The sequence below is a fragment of the Phyllostomus discolor genome, chromosome 15 (assembly GCF_004126475.2).
Source record: "Phyllostomus discolor isolate MPI-MPIP mPhyDis1 chromosome 15, mPhyDis1.pri.v3, whole genome shotgun sequence".
NCBI lineage: Eukaryota > Metazoa > Chordata > Mammalia > Chiroptera > Phyllostomidae > Phyllostomus > Phyllostomus discolor.
This window is the reverse complement of record NC_040917.2, coordinates 20,149,943-20,164,792: the sequence shown is the minus strand read 5'-3', so window position 1 is coordinate 20,164,792 and position 14,850 is coordinate 20,149,943. Positions and strand designations below refer to the sequence as shown.

Sequence of the window (14,850 nt, the reverse complement as noted above, 5' to 3'; positions counted from 1 at the left end):
ACTTCAGGTACGTCGGTCTCTCTTTGATTCCTTAGTCATTGGGGACGTCATGGTTCACAATAAGTCACTGGCATCCCATATTATGGATTTCCATCCTTTGGCGGGGCTGGCTTCATTCTCTCTTCGATTAGAGACCTCTTTTAAAAGTTCAGCAGCAGAAGGGAGGAGGGGAGGGAGGCAGGGGAAGGAAAGAAGAAAAAATCTGTTACAATTAGAGCTATTTAAATTTAGAGGAAAGAGGAGGATGAGAAGAGAGAAAGGAGAGTAGGGGCAGGGGGGAAGGAAGGAAGGAAGAGAAGGAGGAAGGAAGGAAGGAAGGAGGAAGGGAGGGAGGGAGGGAGGGAGGGAGTTGAGGGAGGCAGGGAAGGAGGGAGGGAATGAGAGAAGGAACCAATAATCAAGGAAGTCAAAAAATAAGGGAAAGGAGGAGTAAGAGAGGGAGGAAAAAATGAAGAGGAAGAGAAATGGGAAAAAAAGATGAGATCAGGTAGAAAGAAATTCATCAGGGGGATACGGGGAAAATCTGAAAGCTGCTTCGTAGGTCTTGCTGCTAAATGATCGGTGCAGTCTTTGTTGATTTTTGATGGCGTTGACTAAACTCTACGTTTCTTCGACCTCACCCTCGGGTTCTTTTCCCTTTTTCCGGCGTGCAGGAGGAGGCGGCCCAGGAAGGCCTCCGGTCAGACCTGGCCTCCAGCATTTCCAAAAAAAGTTTGTGCATGGGGACTTTGCCTTCGAGTTGATGTTGTAGAAATGCTGCACGGCCTTCGTGGACGTCTGCCGCAGGAGGGGCAGCGTCATCAGCATCTTGCCGGCCCTCCGGGGGTCTTCCATGTGCTGCCCGGCTTCGTAATCCTGCAGGGCCTCGTGCAAGACGTCCTGCAGCTTCTGGACAGCTTCCACGTCCTCTATGTGCATGGAGTCTGTACCGGGGGGCAGAAAACACACACCGCACCGTTAGTAACGATCACACCTACGCATGACGGTGTTGTTATGAAAGCTAATAGCAATACAAACCCATGTATAACCGTGTTGTGCAAGTTAAATGTTACTCTCCAACACCTCTAAGCTCTGAGCTGTGATGTGTTCGGACCTCTCACCTTTCCAAACTCCATCTAAATTTCCCAACAGTAGATACTATGCAAGTGTTTACTTAGGACATGGGAATTATCACAAAAGATTCATTATTTCAAAGGTGTTGGGTTCTCTCTCTCTCTCTCAAGACTGAGCCTTCCTTTGAACAGATTACAATCTTGGCTATTGTAGTCATTACGTCATTCATGTATTTATTCATTCCTTCGACAATTATGGAGGGCCGTCTATTAAAAGTATGACTTTCATTGCTGTGGAAGTAGAGTTGTTTAAAATGTGGACCTTGCCCTGAAAGAGCTCGTATTTCCCAAAAGGAGAGAAAAACATTAATGACCAAGATTTTAAGAATTTCGTGTAAATACCCTGAATCTAACACTGTGTTCAGTTGTAAAATTTTTAGGGTACTCTTCACAGCTCCTTAAAAGATCCTTACATAGTCTGCTTCTGCACTGATACACAAATAAAGCCTTTTACAGTAATGAGGTCTGAGTTTAATTTAAAAATCTAATTCGATCAGGCAAGGAAAGGGTTAACAGGGTTGCCACATTATTCTTGCAAGAAATGTGAGAGGGTGGGGCGGGGAATAAAACTTACAGCTCTAGTTCTAAACCAGACACTTAATTATATACAAGTTTGAATCATTTAGCACGTTTTATTGATTCTGATGACAGTTTATCTGTTAATTACACATAATGGGGTCTTTGGGGGGATTCTGCATGTTTAATAATTCTGGGTCTGGAGAATGCTGAAGTTCTAAGATATATGTCGTTAGCCTAATCCTTCATAGAATTCAAACATCAGATCACATGCACAAAAAGAGGAGATGTGATTTAAAATCAGGTGGCTAACATATGATAAAAAATTATGGCAAAGTAATCAAAAGCTTGAATGCTGTCTTCTGAATTTTTAAAATTCCTTTCTGTTTTAGAGAGAGAGCGGGGAGGGAGAAAATGAGGGAGAGAAACCCGTGACGTGAGGGAAAAAACATAGACTGGGCCTCCTTCGTACCTGCCCCAGCCAAGGACCCATCCTGCTGGCCAGGCATGTGCTCTGACTGGGAACCGAACCGTGACCTTTTGGTTTGTGGACAACGCCCTAACCAACTGAACCCACACCAGCTGAACAAAAGCTTGACGGCCGTTGCAAGTGGTAACACGTTTTGTAATGTCTTGTATCTTGTGTATTGTTTTTCTTTTATGAGGTCATCTGCAACCATTTTGACTGCGTTGTTGGTGGGGTCTGACTATTTACGTTAGGTGGTTATAATGACATGTTTCTTTGGGACAGTTCGGAATAATCTGGACTACCGTTGTTTTTAAGTGTTAACTGCTCAGGGCTTGATTCCCGCCTCGAGCCAAAGGAAGGAATTCCCCCCACGGGCAATGTTCGGAGTGGGGCCCTGGGGTGGAATGCAAGGCACTCTCCAGCAGGCGCCCCGTCTTTCCCTACAGACTGCTGCTTTCTCGAAGCCTCTCTGTGACTGGTAACCCCGTCCACTCCCTACGGGTCTTGTCTTTCAAACCGGCACACGTCGTTTTCAGTTTGTCTGAGGGCTGTAACATCAGTGGCAAACAACAGTCCCAGAGATGACAACTACATGCTCTGATACTGGCCTCTGTTTTTGCACTAAATGCTGCCAGAGGGGGAAACGGTGGCAGGGATGCACACACAACGGTGAATGCACCCGGTACATGGCAGACCGGCCTGGTGCAGTAAGGGGACAGAGGTGAGGGGACTTGTCCAGCCTGTCCTTGTACTAGGAGTTGGCACTCTGAGGAACAACGGGGGGCAATACAAGGGTGGGGAAACAGAAATGGTCCACTTCACAGACCGAATTAAAACCAAGTACCTCTTTCCCGAGCAGAACATCCCCAAACGCAGAACAAACATAACAAATACACCTGGCACTCAGTGCCCGTTTCAGGCTCGGCCTCTGATCAGCACCGTGTGACCTGCGTCTGACGCGGGCACGGCCTCATTTCCTCTCCCAGCTTCCCCACAAGTCACGTGGCAGTGGGGCCAAGGGTCAGAGGTCGGCTTAGCCTCAGGGCTCTTTGCATCACAGCAGGCTGCCGGAATGTATAACCCTGTACATGGCATTTCTTTTCCTTCTCTTTGTAATGAGTTGAAATCTTTCACGAAGGCATTTCCGGTTCTACATGGGGAGAGCATCCTACCGGACCAAAACAGAGCTAACTATTAGAAACGTCTTCCTATTTTTCCCAATCTGTCTCCAACTTCCAAACTTGGGTCCTGCCTCCTGGGACACTACAGGGGGCGTCGCCTTCTTCTACAAGGCAGGCCTTTACATGCTTGATGTCAATGGCACAGGCACTCGGTCCCCGCCCCCCCCCCCCCCCCACCCAGTGGGGCCTTCCTTCCCACCACTGGGGCCCAGCAGGAGATGTATTATAGGATGTCACAGGAAATGAGGCGAGAACAAATAGCAGAGAGATATGCTCACAAACAGCAATTAAGACTTCAAACTATTCTTTAAAGGCTGTGATTTAGCGTGTGAGATTTAAAAATGATTTAATCAAATTACTATGATAATTTAACTTCCCATTTGCAGAGAAGGATTCTAACTCATTGTAGCTTTACCCATTCTCGGGTCTGCTAATACTTTAAATGCAAACTCACTAAATCTGAACTATTTAATTAGACCATGATTCAGCTGGCAGACTGCTGAGGAAAATATTAATCTCCATTAGAGATCCTAGTTCAAGTTCGGACTCTGTAGCTTTAATCTTTGTTTTGTTCTCGGGCTACATTTATAGATTTATGCCAGACTCAATAGAACTGGCATTCGTTATACAATTATTTCGCTTTGGTTGTTGGCGATGGTTTCTTTAACTCTGTGTTTTTAATGGAAATAGTGCCAGGATTCATGCAGGAAAAAAAATAACCCTGATATGCCCAGGCCCACACCCAGACTTCTTGAATCAGAAAATCAGAACATTGGGGCTTGGATCAGGGCACCAGTATCTGCTAAAATCTAGGTGATTCTTTGGCCAGGCTAGGGTTGGGAACTATTGAACTAGACAGTAAGACAAACAAATGCTATTTTAAGAAAACCAAGATTTCAAAAGATAGAGTGTAAATGATAGATATATTATCACCCATATATTAAGCTTCAACTCCTCACCATAAAATAGAATCAATTCATTAACTTTCAGTATGTTTACTCTCTGAGGTGGGAGCGAAAGGAATGTGACTTTCTCCAGTCATGAAAGGAGCGAAAACCAAATGTGATGGACACGACAAAGGGGTGAGATAAAGCTCCTCTCTACGGGACAGTTTGTGTCTCAGAACTTTCTATGCAATGCAGACCGAGTCTAAGAGGGCGACCCCCTTGGGTGCCCCGAGCTGGGGTGCTGCAGAGTGCGGGCTGAGGCTGCGGCCGATGGGCTCCTGATGGGTGGAGGAGTTGGTACTTTTTTTAAAAAAGAAGTTGCGGATCCTAAGGTTCTGATTAAAAATGGGCAGACTGGATTCAGGGAAGATGACAGTAGTGGCAGCAAAATATTTACATCTCTCTAAATCTGCATATGACAATCAAGAGATCGAGAGAAGGAGCGATGGCAAAACGGAAAACCCAGAGACATCACTTACATAAAAACTGGGTGGTGAGGTGTCCCCAAGATACACACACATCATCATCATCAGATCACTGGTCCCCTGAAGGGGCCCAGGATGAACGGCCAACCAGGGATGTCACAATGAGGCAAGGGCGACCTAGCATCCAGGTTATAACTGCATTCCAGACCCTGGACCTGGAAACACTTTAGATTGAGCATGGAACACCTTGTCACACTAGACAGGAGGGGCATTGTTTAAACATATAAGTCACTCAGAAGGATACCAGACGCTGACCTGAAGGCTGGCCCAGAGTAGAACCTGACCAATGGTAAAGAACACAAGGGATGTTATCAGCACCCGTGTTCCAAACGGACCCTGAATTCGAGCCTGAAAAAGGGTTACAACTGCAGCTGATTGAAATCCATTGAATATGTTTAAATACATGTGTGTCTGATGACATTAAAAAATAGGGTGCCAGTTCTTTATCTTGAGAACAGGTAGATAAAGAGAGAAATCAAGCATTTAGCCTACCTTTCCTAAACAAGCTGTATCACTGGTAACAACATAAGGATGAGAACAAGAATCACTTTATATAAATATCCCAACTACTGAATGAAAAAGAAGTGGTAAAATTACAAGTCACCATTTTGCAACCCCCAGGGATGGACGGATGTGAGTTCCGAGCATCACAGAGAGACAGCAGATGTAACGTGCTTCCCGGTGGACAGCACACCACTTGTGGGTGCCCTAGGGATCGAACCCAGTCCGATTACATCTCTGGATCCAGACGCTAATTTGCACAAAATGCAAAGGGCAGAGAAGTAGGATGAATTGCATTTGGAGTATGCAATCTGCCAAGCCCAGACTTCCTCAACAGAGAAAAAAAATGAAAGAGGAACTTTTAGATTAAAGGAGAATAAAAATCCCATAAGGAATTTTTTAAAAGGTTTTTGATGGACAAGACACAGCTACTGTGCTTGGGGATATACATCTCCAAACAAAACCGTCGAAGGACACAAAAAGTTGACGACTGTCGAAGTCAGGACAGTGGTTACTTTTGTGGGAAGGGAGGGGTTTCTGGGATGTCTTGCAAAGGTTTCTTTCTTGGCCTCACGTTTATTCACATTCACGGAGGAAGGCTGAAAACTGTGCCTTCGGCGAAATCAAGTGTTTTTATAAGCGGGAGCGAGTGGAAGAAAAAAAGCTTCGAAGTCACCGAAGAAAAGGCCACGTTTGTGGCTTTGAAGACAGAGGGAGGTGCCATGAGCCAAGGAAGGCCAGGCCTGCTGCTCTGGAGGCTAGAAAGTCAGGGCCGGGGGCTGTCCCCAGAGAGCCTCCCTCCAGAGGGGGCACGGCCCTGCGGATACATCAACCCAGTGACACTGATTATGGACTTCTGGCCACCAGAAGTGCAACAGAACAAATACGTGCGGTCTAAAGCCACCAGGGTATGGCAATTTGTTACAGCATCTGTAGGAGACTAATACACTCATTAAGCTACACCTTTGTTTCTGTGTGTGTGTGTGTGTGTGTGTGTGTTTAGTGTGTCGTGTTTCATGTTAACAGGGTGAAGGGGACAGAGAGGGGCTGAGAAGCTGCTCATGGGGTGATCCCTTCTAGAAATCAGCGAGCCACGGAGAGTTCCCATCCAGACTGCAGAAACACTTGGCGAAACTACCAAGGACACTGTTCACGTATCAAGTACGCAGCTGGATCAAGTAACTTTTAGGTGTTTGCTAACTCAGAGAAGTTGTATGCCTAATGTTAAAAATAGTCACAATAATTCCGGTTTTGTGCTGAACCATGGTGAGAACACCTGATTTCCTGAAACTTACTGTTTTGGGAAAGCTGTTCTCTTCGTGTCTGGCTCTGGCTGTGAAACCAGAACTCTACATTCACATCAGCTACACCACTCACTCTTACACAGAATTTGTGTAAAATGGTGAGCGCAGCACACCCCCGTGGCCCACCAAGTCTTTCCTGCAGGCTTCTCACACAAATCCCCAATTATCGTTATCATTGTTACGTGTATGTCACCAAGTGAGACTTCCCTGCTAGGTCCTTCCTCTTCCCTCACAAGTACTCAAGGCCTTCTTCCCTCTGCCTCCTGTAGCTTATATTTTTCAAGGAGCTTCCTAACTCCATTGACTGGAAGTGATAAAGACAATGATATTCAATAAGTGAAGGTTGATTCCAACTTGGGTGGTACATCTTTCAACTTTTCCCAGATTATCAATGATCCGTACCACGGTAATGACCTTTTGTAATGGAATGCTCATTATCTTAAGACCGGGAAAGGAAAATGTTGTTATGCCACCCCTTAGAAAAAACAATGGCAAAATATTCTATACGCTGGTTACCCAGGTCGGGAGCGTAGATACACTTGAAATCAATATTCCCTCTACCACGTCAATGCATAGTGAACACTGAGCGTGATAAAAAAACATCTGAGAACTAGTCTGTACTGTTTTACACATTTCAAATATAAATATGTATGAAATGTAAGGGTTGCATTACATTAAAAAAATAACCCAAATATACTGTCTTAAATAGAATTAAAATAACTCCAACAGTGATGGCAGATGTGAGCCAAAATCAAGAACAGCGGAATATGGAGTTTAAGTAAGCCTCTGAATTTTGTGTTATTTACCTTCAAAATTAACTGGAACAATTACTGAGGGTTTTCAAATATCTAAATGTAAGAATTACAGTATTAGTTCATGATATATATATTTTTGGGGGGGCATATACCCAAAGATACGGACTATACTTCCACTGGTGTTCTGGTGCTATAAGTGTTCCTGAATTCGCATATGACAAAAACAAAGCTACAAAAAAGATGACAGCAATTATCAGGAAGCCAATTCTCCGTTTCCTGAGTGTAAGCACAACATTCGTAATTATTGAATAAAGACAGATGTTTAAAATAAGCTGAAATTTAGATTAATGAGATGATGGTGGTGAACACCTTCAGCCACAGAGGGGATGCCAAGATATCCATAAATGACACTGAAATAGATTTTTTTTTTACACACAAAGTTACTCGTGGTGATCTGAAATTTCTAAATACTCAAAGACACTCTATAAGCTTTTTGGGGTCTCTAGAGATCCTACTGAAACGTTTTCATATGGATGCATTTATGAGTAGTTGAAAGAATCGCTGGGTCTAAGCAAGATCACATCGACAACTTGATCACTGTCCTCCCAACAATGGTCAAAAAGAAAAAAGAGGAAAAAGAAAGGAAGGTAAAAAAGGAATGCGTGGCATCATGTACAGTATGGGAGAAAATGGACTTCCTGAGTCAGGGATCCCAAGTGAGGTGGTGGCGCTTGCAGGCTGGACAGGAGGAGAAGGACCGTGTTTACACAGCACGGGGGAGGGGCACACTTAGGGGTAGCACTGGGCTTATGGCTCTGACTCATCTCTCTTCACTGTGCCAGCTGGCTCAGTTGCGACTGGTATTGAGAGGCTAAAAGAATGCTAAAAGAACATGAGGGAAAATTTTGTGACAAGGTGAAATTTTCTTAGAAAAAGTAATGTTAGTACGATAAGAAAGGGAAAAAGGTGGGGGGGGGGGCTTGTTAATGATTTCCGGCTTGAAACAAGAAAAACAAACCAACTAGTTCTTTAAATAACCTCTAATGGCCAGTGTAAAGGAGGTCACTTCCTCCTCCTAAGGGAAGAGTGCGTAGGGTTCGACTGTTTATCCATAAAAACGCGAATGATTCTACTTCTCTACAACGGGGACGGAAATGCTGCCACCGAGATGCCCTACATCCTAGTCCACAGCCAGAGAGTCTGCATCTAACTTCTCACGTTATAAAACCTTTAGCAATTTTGGTGATTAAATCTTAGCATTGCTCAGCACTCATGATTAGTTAATTATCGAAAAAGGCAATTGGAAACATCAAAGATACCAAAACAGGCTTGCTGTACTTTCTAAATAATTATCCAAGTAAATGTTTAAATTTGAATTTCTATATAATTACCAAATAAAAATGCTTTCCCAAACCGCTCATCTAATTACAGGAGAGGCTGTAAAATGAAGTCTCCGCACGTTAAAAAATTCTCAGCAAATTCCAGCCCCGTGTCCCTCTTTGGTTCTTTAGGGAGCAGGACCGGGGGTTCCGGAGGGTCCGCGACACAATGCCATTTGTCACAGTAGATCACGTTTTACAGTTTCACGGGGAAGGGGGAGAAGATAATGCTGCCACGAGGAAGAAGGCTGCACCCACAGAGAAAAGTGTGAGATGCTGGACTCCATTATCCAGGCAGGGAGGAAAGTACAACTTCATCGTGGAAAACAATTTCCCCTCTATCAGCCCAAGGATGCAGGCATCAATATTGCAGATGAACTGTTAATTACAAAATCAATTAAAAATTATTTCTAAAAACAGTCACGCGGCCCTGGCTCTCATGGGGGCAATTTGGGCAGAAGGTCTCATCTCACTAGGACCGCGCCAAATCACAAAGTCGTCATCCACAACTAAGCAAAAGCAATCTGGTTTTTCATTTTTCAGCGCGGCTGAGCCCAGCCTGAGATTGATCGTCACATATGGCCCCAGAAAACAAACTGTCAATACCTTGAATGCTGCAGAATTTGAACAAATAGCCATCCGCCCATTCAAGCCACTCATTGCGTCCCATTTAACAGATTTTATTGACAGTTTCCTTCTTGTAATTAAAGGGAAAACTACTGGCCGGCAACCAAGATAAAGTTCAAAGATAGGGTCAAAACAAAAGCAGATGGGAAGGCACGGCGTGGCTGTCAATGGTACAGAGCATCAGCACACGCTATCGACTAGCAGGTATCTAATGATCGGCCCGTCATTAAGGAGGGATGTATCCGGAACTTTATGCAAATGCCGAGACAGACCTGAGACCACAAGAAAGCGCTCGGGAAGGCACAAAGGGGAAAACAACAAAGCGCCAACGATTTTTACTTATCAGAGGTGGCTCCTGACGTGAGCGCGGTTCAGCTCAAATGCGAAGACTGTGTATCCCCATAACTCTGACCCCACACCCCGTCAGCAGTCAGCACCTTGGAGGGGAAGAAGACCCCCTCAGCAGAATTGGGCTTTGCAGGACTCCAGAGGGTAAGAAGGCAGTGTTCAATGATAACCAAAATCAGAAACACCACTGAATATATATATATATATTTTTTTTCAATGGCAAAGTTTGCATTTTTCGAAGGGGAAAAATGGTTTGTGTGTATTTGTAATTCACACTCATCTTCCCTCGTGCATGCAAGACAATGGAGCTAATTTTGTCCTGCGGATGGCCATACACTACATATTAGCAAATGCACAAGGCGGCAAAAAATTCCACAGCTTTCAATAGGCAAATATAATAAAAATAACTCCCCATAAGTTGATTGTTCTTATTTTGAACGTTTTCACTCGAAAGCTACGATGACTCTAATTTGGCTGTTTCATACAAGAATTTACAGCTGGGCCCAGCACCTCTCCGAAGGAGGCAAGGGAAAGGGTGCCGCTGACATAGTCAGAAACGGGCCAGGGACCCGCGTCGATAGTGCCAACCTGAATTAGCAAGAGCGATTGCTTTGAGGGTGACGAATTCTTCCTTCTCCAGCTTCATGCTCTTGTATCTCTTCACCAGCTGCAGGATGGCGTTGTCAGGTCGAGGAGGCCTGCTAGCTTGGACTGGTCTTCGTCCATTATATAATCGTCTGCATAGACGAGCTCATCCTCAAAGGAAAGAGACCGGTACACGACGCCGAGGATCAGGATCTCCATCCAGGCGCTCTGCAGCAGGCTCATCTGGTCGGCCAGGGACAGCGTGGAGAAGCCTGCGTGGGGAGACGGGGGGCAGATCCAGTTACTCAAAAGCCATGACTGGACACACTCGTGTCCAATGACACGTTACCCTCCCAGGGCGGACGGCCTCTGCGTTAGGACTCAACATTATGTTGACTTTGATCAGATGCTCTCACATTTTCCCCTGATCAGTTCTGTGAAGGGCAAAGGAAAAGCCACCAACCAGTTTCAACGGGGTGGTGTTTCCCCAGGACTTTATAGACCGGGCTGAGGGGACTTCAGTAGAGAAGCAGTTTTGCATCTTGCGCTTGAGGGGAAAATACGATGGGATCGTTAAATATACTTGATTTTTCTGGCTGAGGTCTTAAGGACTCATAGAAAGTCAGCGTTTCAACAACCTCGTGTCTAAAAACTAGCATTGCTAAACAGAAAAGTTTCTTTTTTCTTTTTTTTAGATTTTATTTATTTATTTTCAGAGAGGGAAGGGAGGGAGACAGAGAGAGAGAGAGAAACATCAATGTGCGGTTGCTGGGGGCCGTGGCCTGCAACCCAGGCGTGTGCCCTGACTGGGAATCGAACCTGCGACGCTTTGGTTCGCAGCCCGCGCTCAATCCACTGGGCTACGCCAGCCAGGGCAGAAAAGTTTCTTTATAAAAAGCCAAAAAAATAAAGGAAAACAAATAACATAGGTCACATAGAGGAGTGAAATTTGGGAACATTTCTCTACAATAGTCACGAACGCCTTTGTAACTGGATACGTTGTCCACAACAATATTTCACGTGAGTTCCTTTTTAAAATAGTGATTATTGGTATAAAGGAGAGTGGAGTACTTAGCACCTGGACCTCTTCACTAAGCAGAAAAGCAAGTTTATTTTGGGGATTAAGTCCCAGTTATTTAAAAAGTTAAATATAGGGCAGTGGGGTTTTGTGGAGAGGTTGGGCAGAGCCAGAACTGAATTTAAACATTAGTCCTGGGAAGCTACTGGCTGTCTCACCTTGAAGCAGATCATTTGCTTGTACCTCAATTTTTTAATGGAAAATATAAAAACCATTCAACAAGACACAAATTTATAATATGCCTTCAGTGACGGTAGCTACATTAGGTATTATTTCTATCTGAGATATCTGGATGGCTGTTTTCAATTATTTACTAAAAACCTCATCTACATTTATACATGCATGCTGACAGTCCTTTCTGAGCTTGAGAAAACATATGCAAATATGTATACATATAGATGTATATGAAAATGAGGTTAAATAGGAAATGATGAAGTAGAACAATTAAGCCTACTTGGAGTCAAGAGATGTATTTATGACTTAGAGGAACCAGATCTAAATTCTAAAAGAAATTTAAAGAGTCAGAGCTTAGTGAATAAATCTGATAACCAGTGACATACTTTTACCAAGAGTCCTAAAAAAAGTTTCTTTTTTAAAAGTTCACCTTCCAGCCCTGGCTGGTGTAGCTCAGTGGATTGAGCGCGGGCTACGAACCAAAGTGTCGCAGGTTCAATTCCCAGTCAGGGTACATGCCTGGGTTGCAGGCCATGACCCCCAGCAAGCGCACATTGATGTTTCTCTCTCTCTCTCTTTCTCCTTCCCTTCCCTCTCTAAAAAATAAATAAATACATAAAATCTTTAAAAAAAAGTTCACCTTCATTTCCAATGTTATGCCAGGGACTCCAAGGGTAACCAACCCATCAACCACTCCTGTGGTCTTTGAGGGCCACGGTACCCTAATTTGAGGTACTGCTACCAGCAGTTCTACAGAGGAGGAAATTTTTGGATAACGCAACTTATGAAATTAGTTTTATGCCCTGTCCAGACTTTATTCAGTGCTGTCCCACCTTCTTAGGTTCTTGCTATGGTCACTGTTGTCCCCATTGTTATCTCTATGACTTGTTCACATCCCCTGTGATATTAGCCACGACAGCACAGTAAGGGGAAGGGAAGGTCTCCTGGCCTGTTGGTGACAGCCGGCAGTGTGCCGTTTGCCCCATTCAGTAGAAGCGTTTAATAAAATCATCAAGAGGGATTAGCCAGCTTTACTTAAGGGGGGCTTCAGGCATCTGTAAGGGGCATTTCTCTCCTTGTTTATCAAGCTGCTGTCATATTGCTTGACGGATCTTCCTTTGGACTGGCTGTGTAAGTCTTTTTTTCTTTTCTTTTTTTTTTTTTGTCTTTTCCATTTGAGGTTGTATCAATAAATATCCTCATAAAATTAGCTATAACCATTGACATCATTTTAAACAGGGATTCAAAAGAGAAAAGTATTGATCTTATCTGAGGAGGTACGGCCCCATTTGCTTTTGGGTTTGAGAAGGTTACACTCACATCAAACAAACAAACAAACAAACAAACAAACAATATTGCTCTATTTTCTGCTCCCCCTTCCCAAGAGAGAGAGGTCTTGCATATCCAAAACGCTTCACTCAGGAAAAGGGCCTCTACAGGAATTTCTTTTGTAAGTTCAATGGAGGAAACAGTAAATGGTCAGTCACCTAGGAAAGTATGACCAAAAAGCCGTTTTCCATTTCCCTAGGTCTCCTTTTCCTCCTCGTCCCCCACCGGCCGTTTTCTGCCGCAGCAGATGGGCCGAGCACGCAGCTTGCAGCCCCTTCCTGTGACGGCCCATTCTCCCTCTGTTAGTAAATAGATTTACACATTCTCCAATCTCCACACATCTTTCTGCCGAATAATTAAAAGCAGGATGATTAGTTTATTGAGTGGAAGGAGGAACTTTTTTATTGAGGTCCCTCCACGATTTTATCAGGGCCAGCACTTTTACGCTTGCCAGGAGGGCGCAGCCATCCAATTTTTCTTATCTGCCTGATTAATACAACGCTGTTTCAGGACGCATTAATTAACAGATACAAATCTGCGTTCTCATGGAAGGATCGATACGGAGAAGAAAAGAGGCATCAATGTGAATTTAGTGCTGATGATGGAGAAGGCTCGCTATCGACGTTTACGTGCACGGAAACTTGAAAGTTGCTCAGGCCCCTTTGTCCCTGCGATTTACAAACGGACAATTTTTCAGCCATAACAGTGTCCCAACATATTTCTTTTGGGGTTTCATTAACCAAAAGAAAAAAAGGCAATGAAAGTTCTTTTTTTGGGGGGGGGGGCAGATCCTGCCATTTGTTTCTATGCCGGACGCTGTGTGTGTGTGTGTGTGTGTGTGTGTGTATTCTTCCTAGAAACCTAAATGTTCCCCTTTCCCCATTTGCTTCTTAATAAAAAAAAAAGAAGGGAAAAAAGTAAAGAAAGGTTCTACTTTTGTGGTGGGGGGATCAGGGAGGATGGGAAGATGGAAATAACATGAAAGGTTGGACAGGTTTGCTTGCTTGCTGCCTTCAAGTCCATTTCAGCTGATTAAAGGAGGTGTAATTTTGCAAAATGATAGGGAAAACAACAATCCGCGCTTTACACACCAGAAATACAAGTCTGGACTTTTCTCTCCTCTTGGTCTAGAAATCGCTGAATCTCCACACGTTAACCCTTTCCTAGCTCCCCTCGGCAACTGAGAAGCAAGCAGAAAGAGGTCTCCCGACCAAAGGCCGGGTAACCACCCTGTTATCAGAGAGCTGTGCTCCCCTGATCACCGAGGACGCCGAATACGTAACAGATTAAATTTTCATTCCACAAGGTTCCCCTACCTGTCCTTTAGGAGTGCTAGCTACATTTTACGCACAGACAGACACACGGATACAATACTATTTTTATCAGTAGACCTGAGCAACGTACAAAAACCTAAATGCCCCGGGTGTAAATGCAAAACACACGTTTCAGTAAACCGAGCCGAAGGAACGTGGTAAGCACACGAAGGCCGCACTGGCACACCCACCCTTGCCCCTGGACGGTAATTACTTGTTTGTGCTCGGCCAGCATTTAGTGGTGCTTTATAGCTCCTGGGCTAGAAGTTAGAGGTCCTCACCTCCTATAACACTGAGCGCTCTCTGCAGAGAAAACCCCTTCCCCGGTGAAATAAAATACGCTCTGCCGGGGTGTCGTTTGAACTTCCCGTTTTGTACACGCCGGGATCTTAATCTTTGGTGTGTGACAGGTTATAGTTTTAAATGTTCGGCTGTATTACAGCTTTTTAAAGTACACTGATACCACGGCACATTTTCTCCCCCCCCTCCTCCCCCCCCCCACAGCCCACGCCGTGCACGCCGCTGACAACTCTGATCTGCCTTCATCTCTGTCCTGGAGTCTTGCCATTTAATGTATCTCGGGCATTTCGCTGGCAGACTGACTCTCTACCCTGACCCGCAGTTAAATAGCGTGTTTATCTGCAGTCCAGTGCGCTCCGCACACAGCAGATGACAGCTGGGAATAGCATCATCTGGGAGGACGGAAAAGCCGCTCAAGAGGCAGGTACCCCTGAAGTAATAGGCTTG

At 44.6% G+C, this 14,850-nt stretch overlaps 1 protein-coding gene across 1 annotated transcript in view; it reads right to left on the bottom strand.

Annotated features, from left to right (window-relative positions):
• Positions 1-321: 321 nt before the first annotated feature.
• The window catches only part of ESRRG (estrogen related receptor gamma), a 191,366-nt gene continuing 176,837 nt past the window's right edge, over positions 322-14,850 (bottom strand). Inside the window, 4 exon segments of the mRNA XM_028531427.2 lie at positions 322-741; positions 744-923; positions 10,213-10,308; positions 10,311-10,481. Coding sequence (XP_028387228.1) covers positions 617-741; positions 744-923; positions 10,213-10,308; positions 10,311-10,481 — 572 coding nt within the window. The 3' untranslated portion in view covers positions 322-616.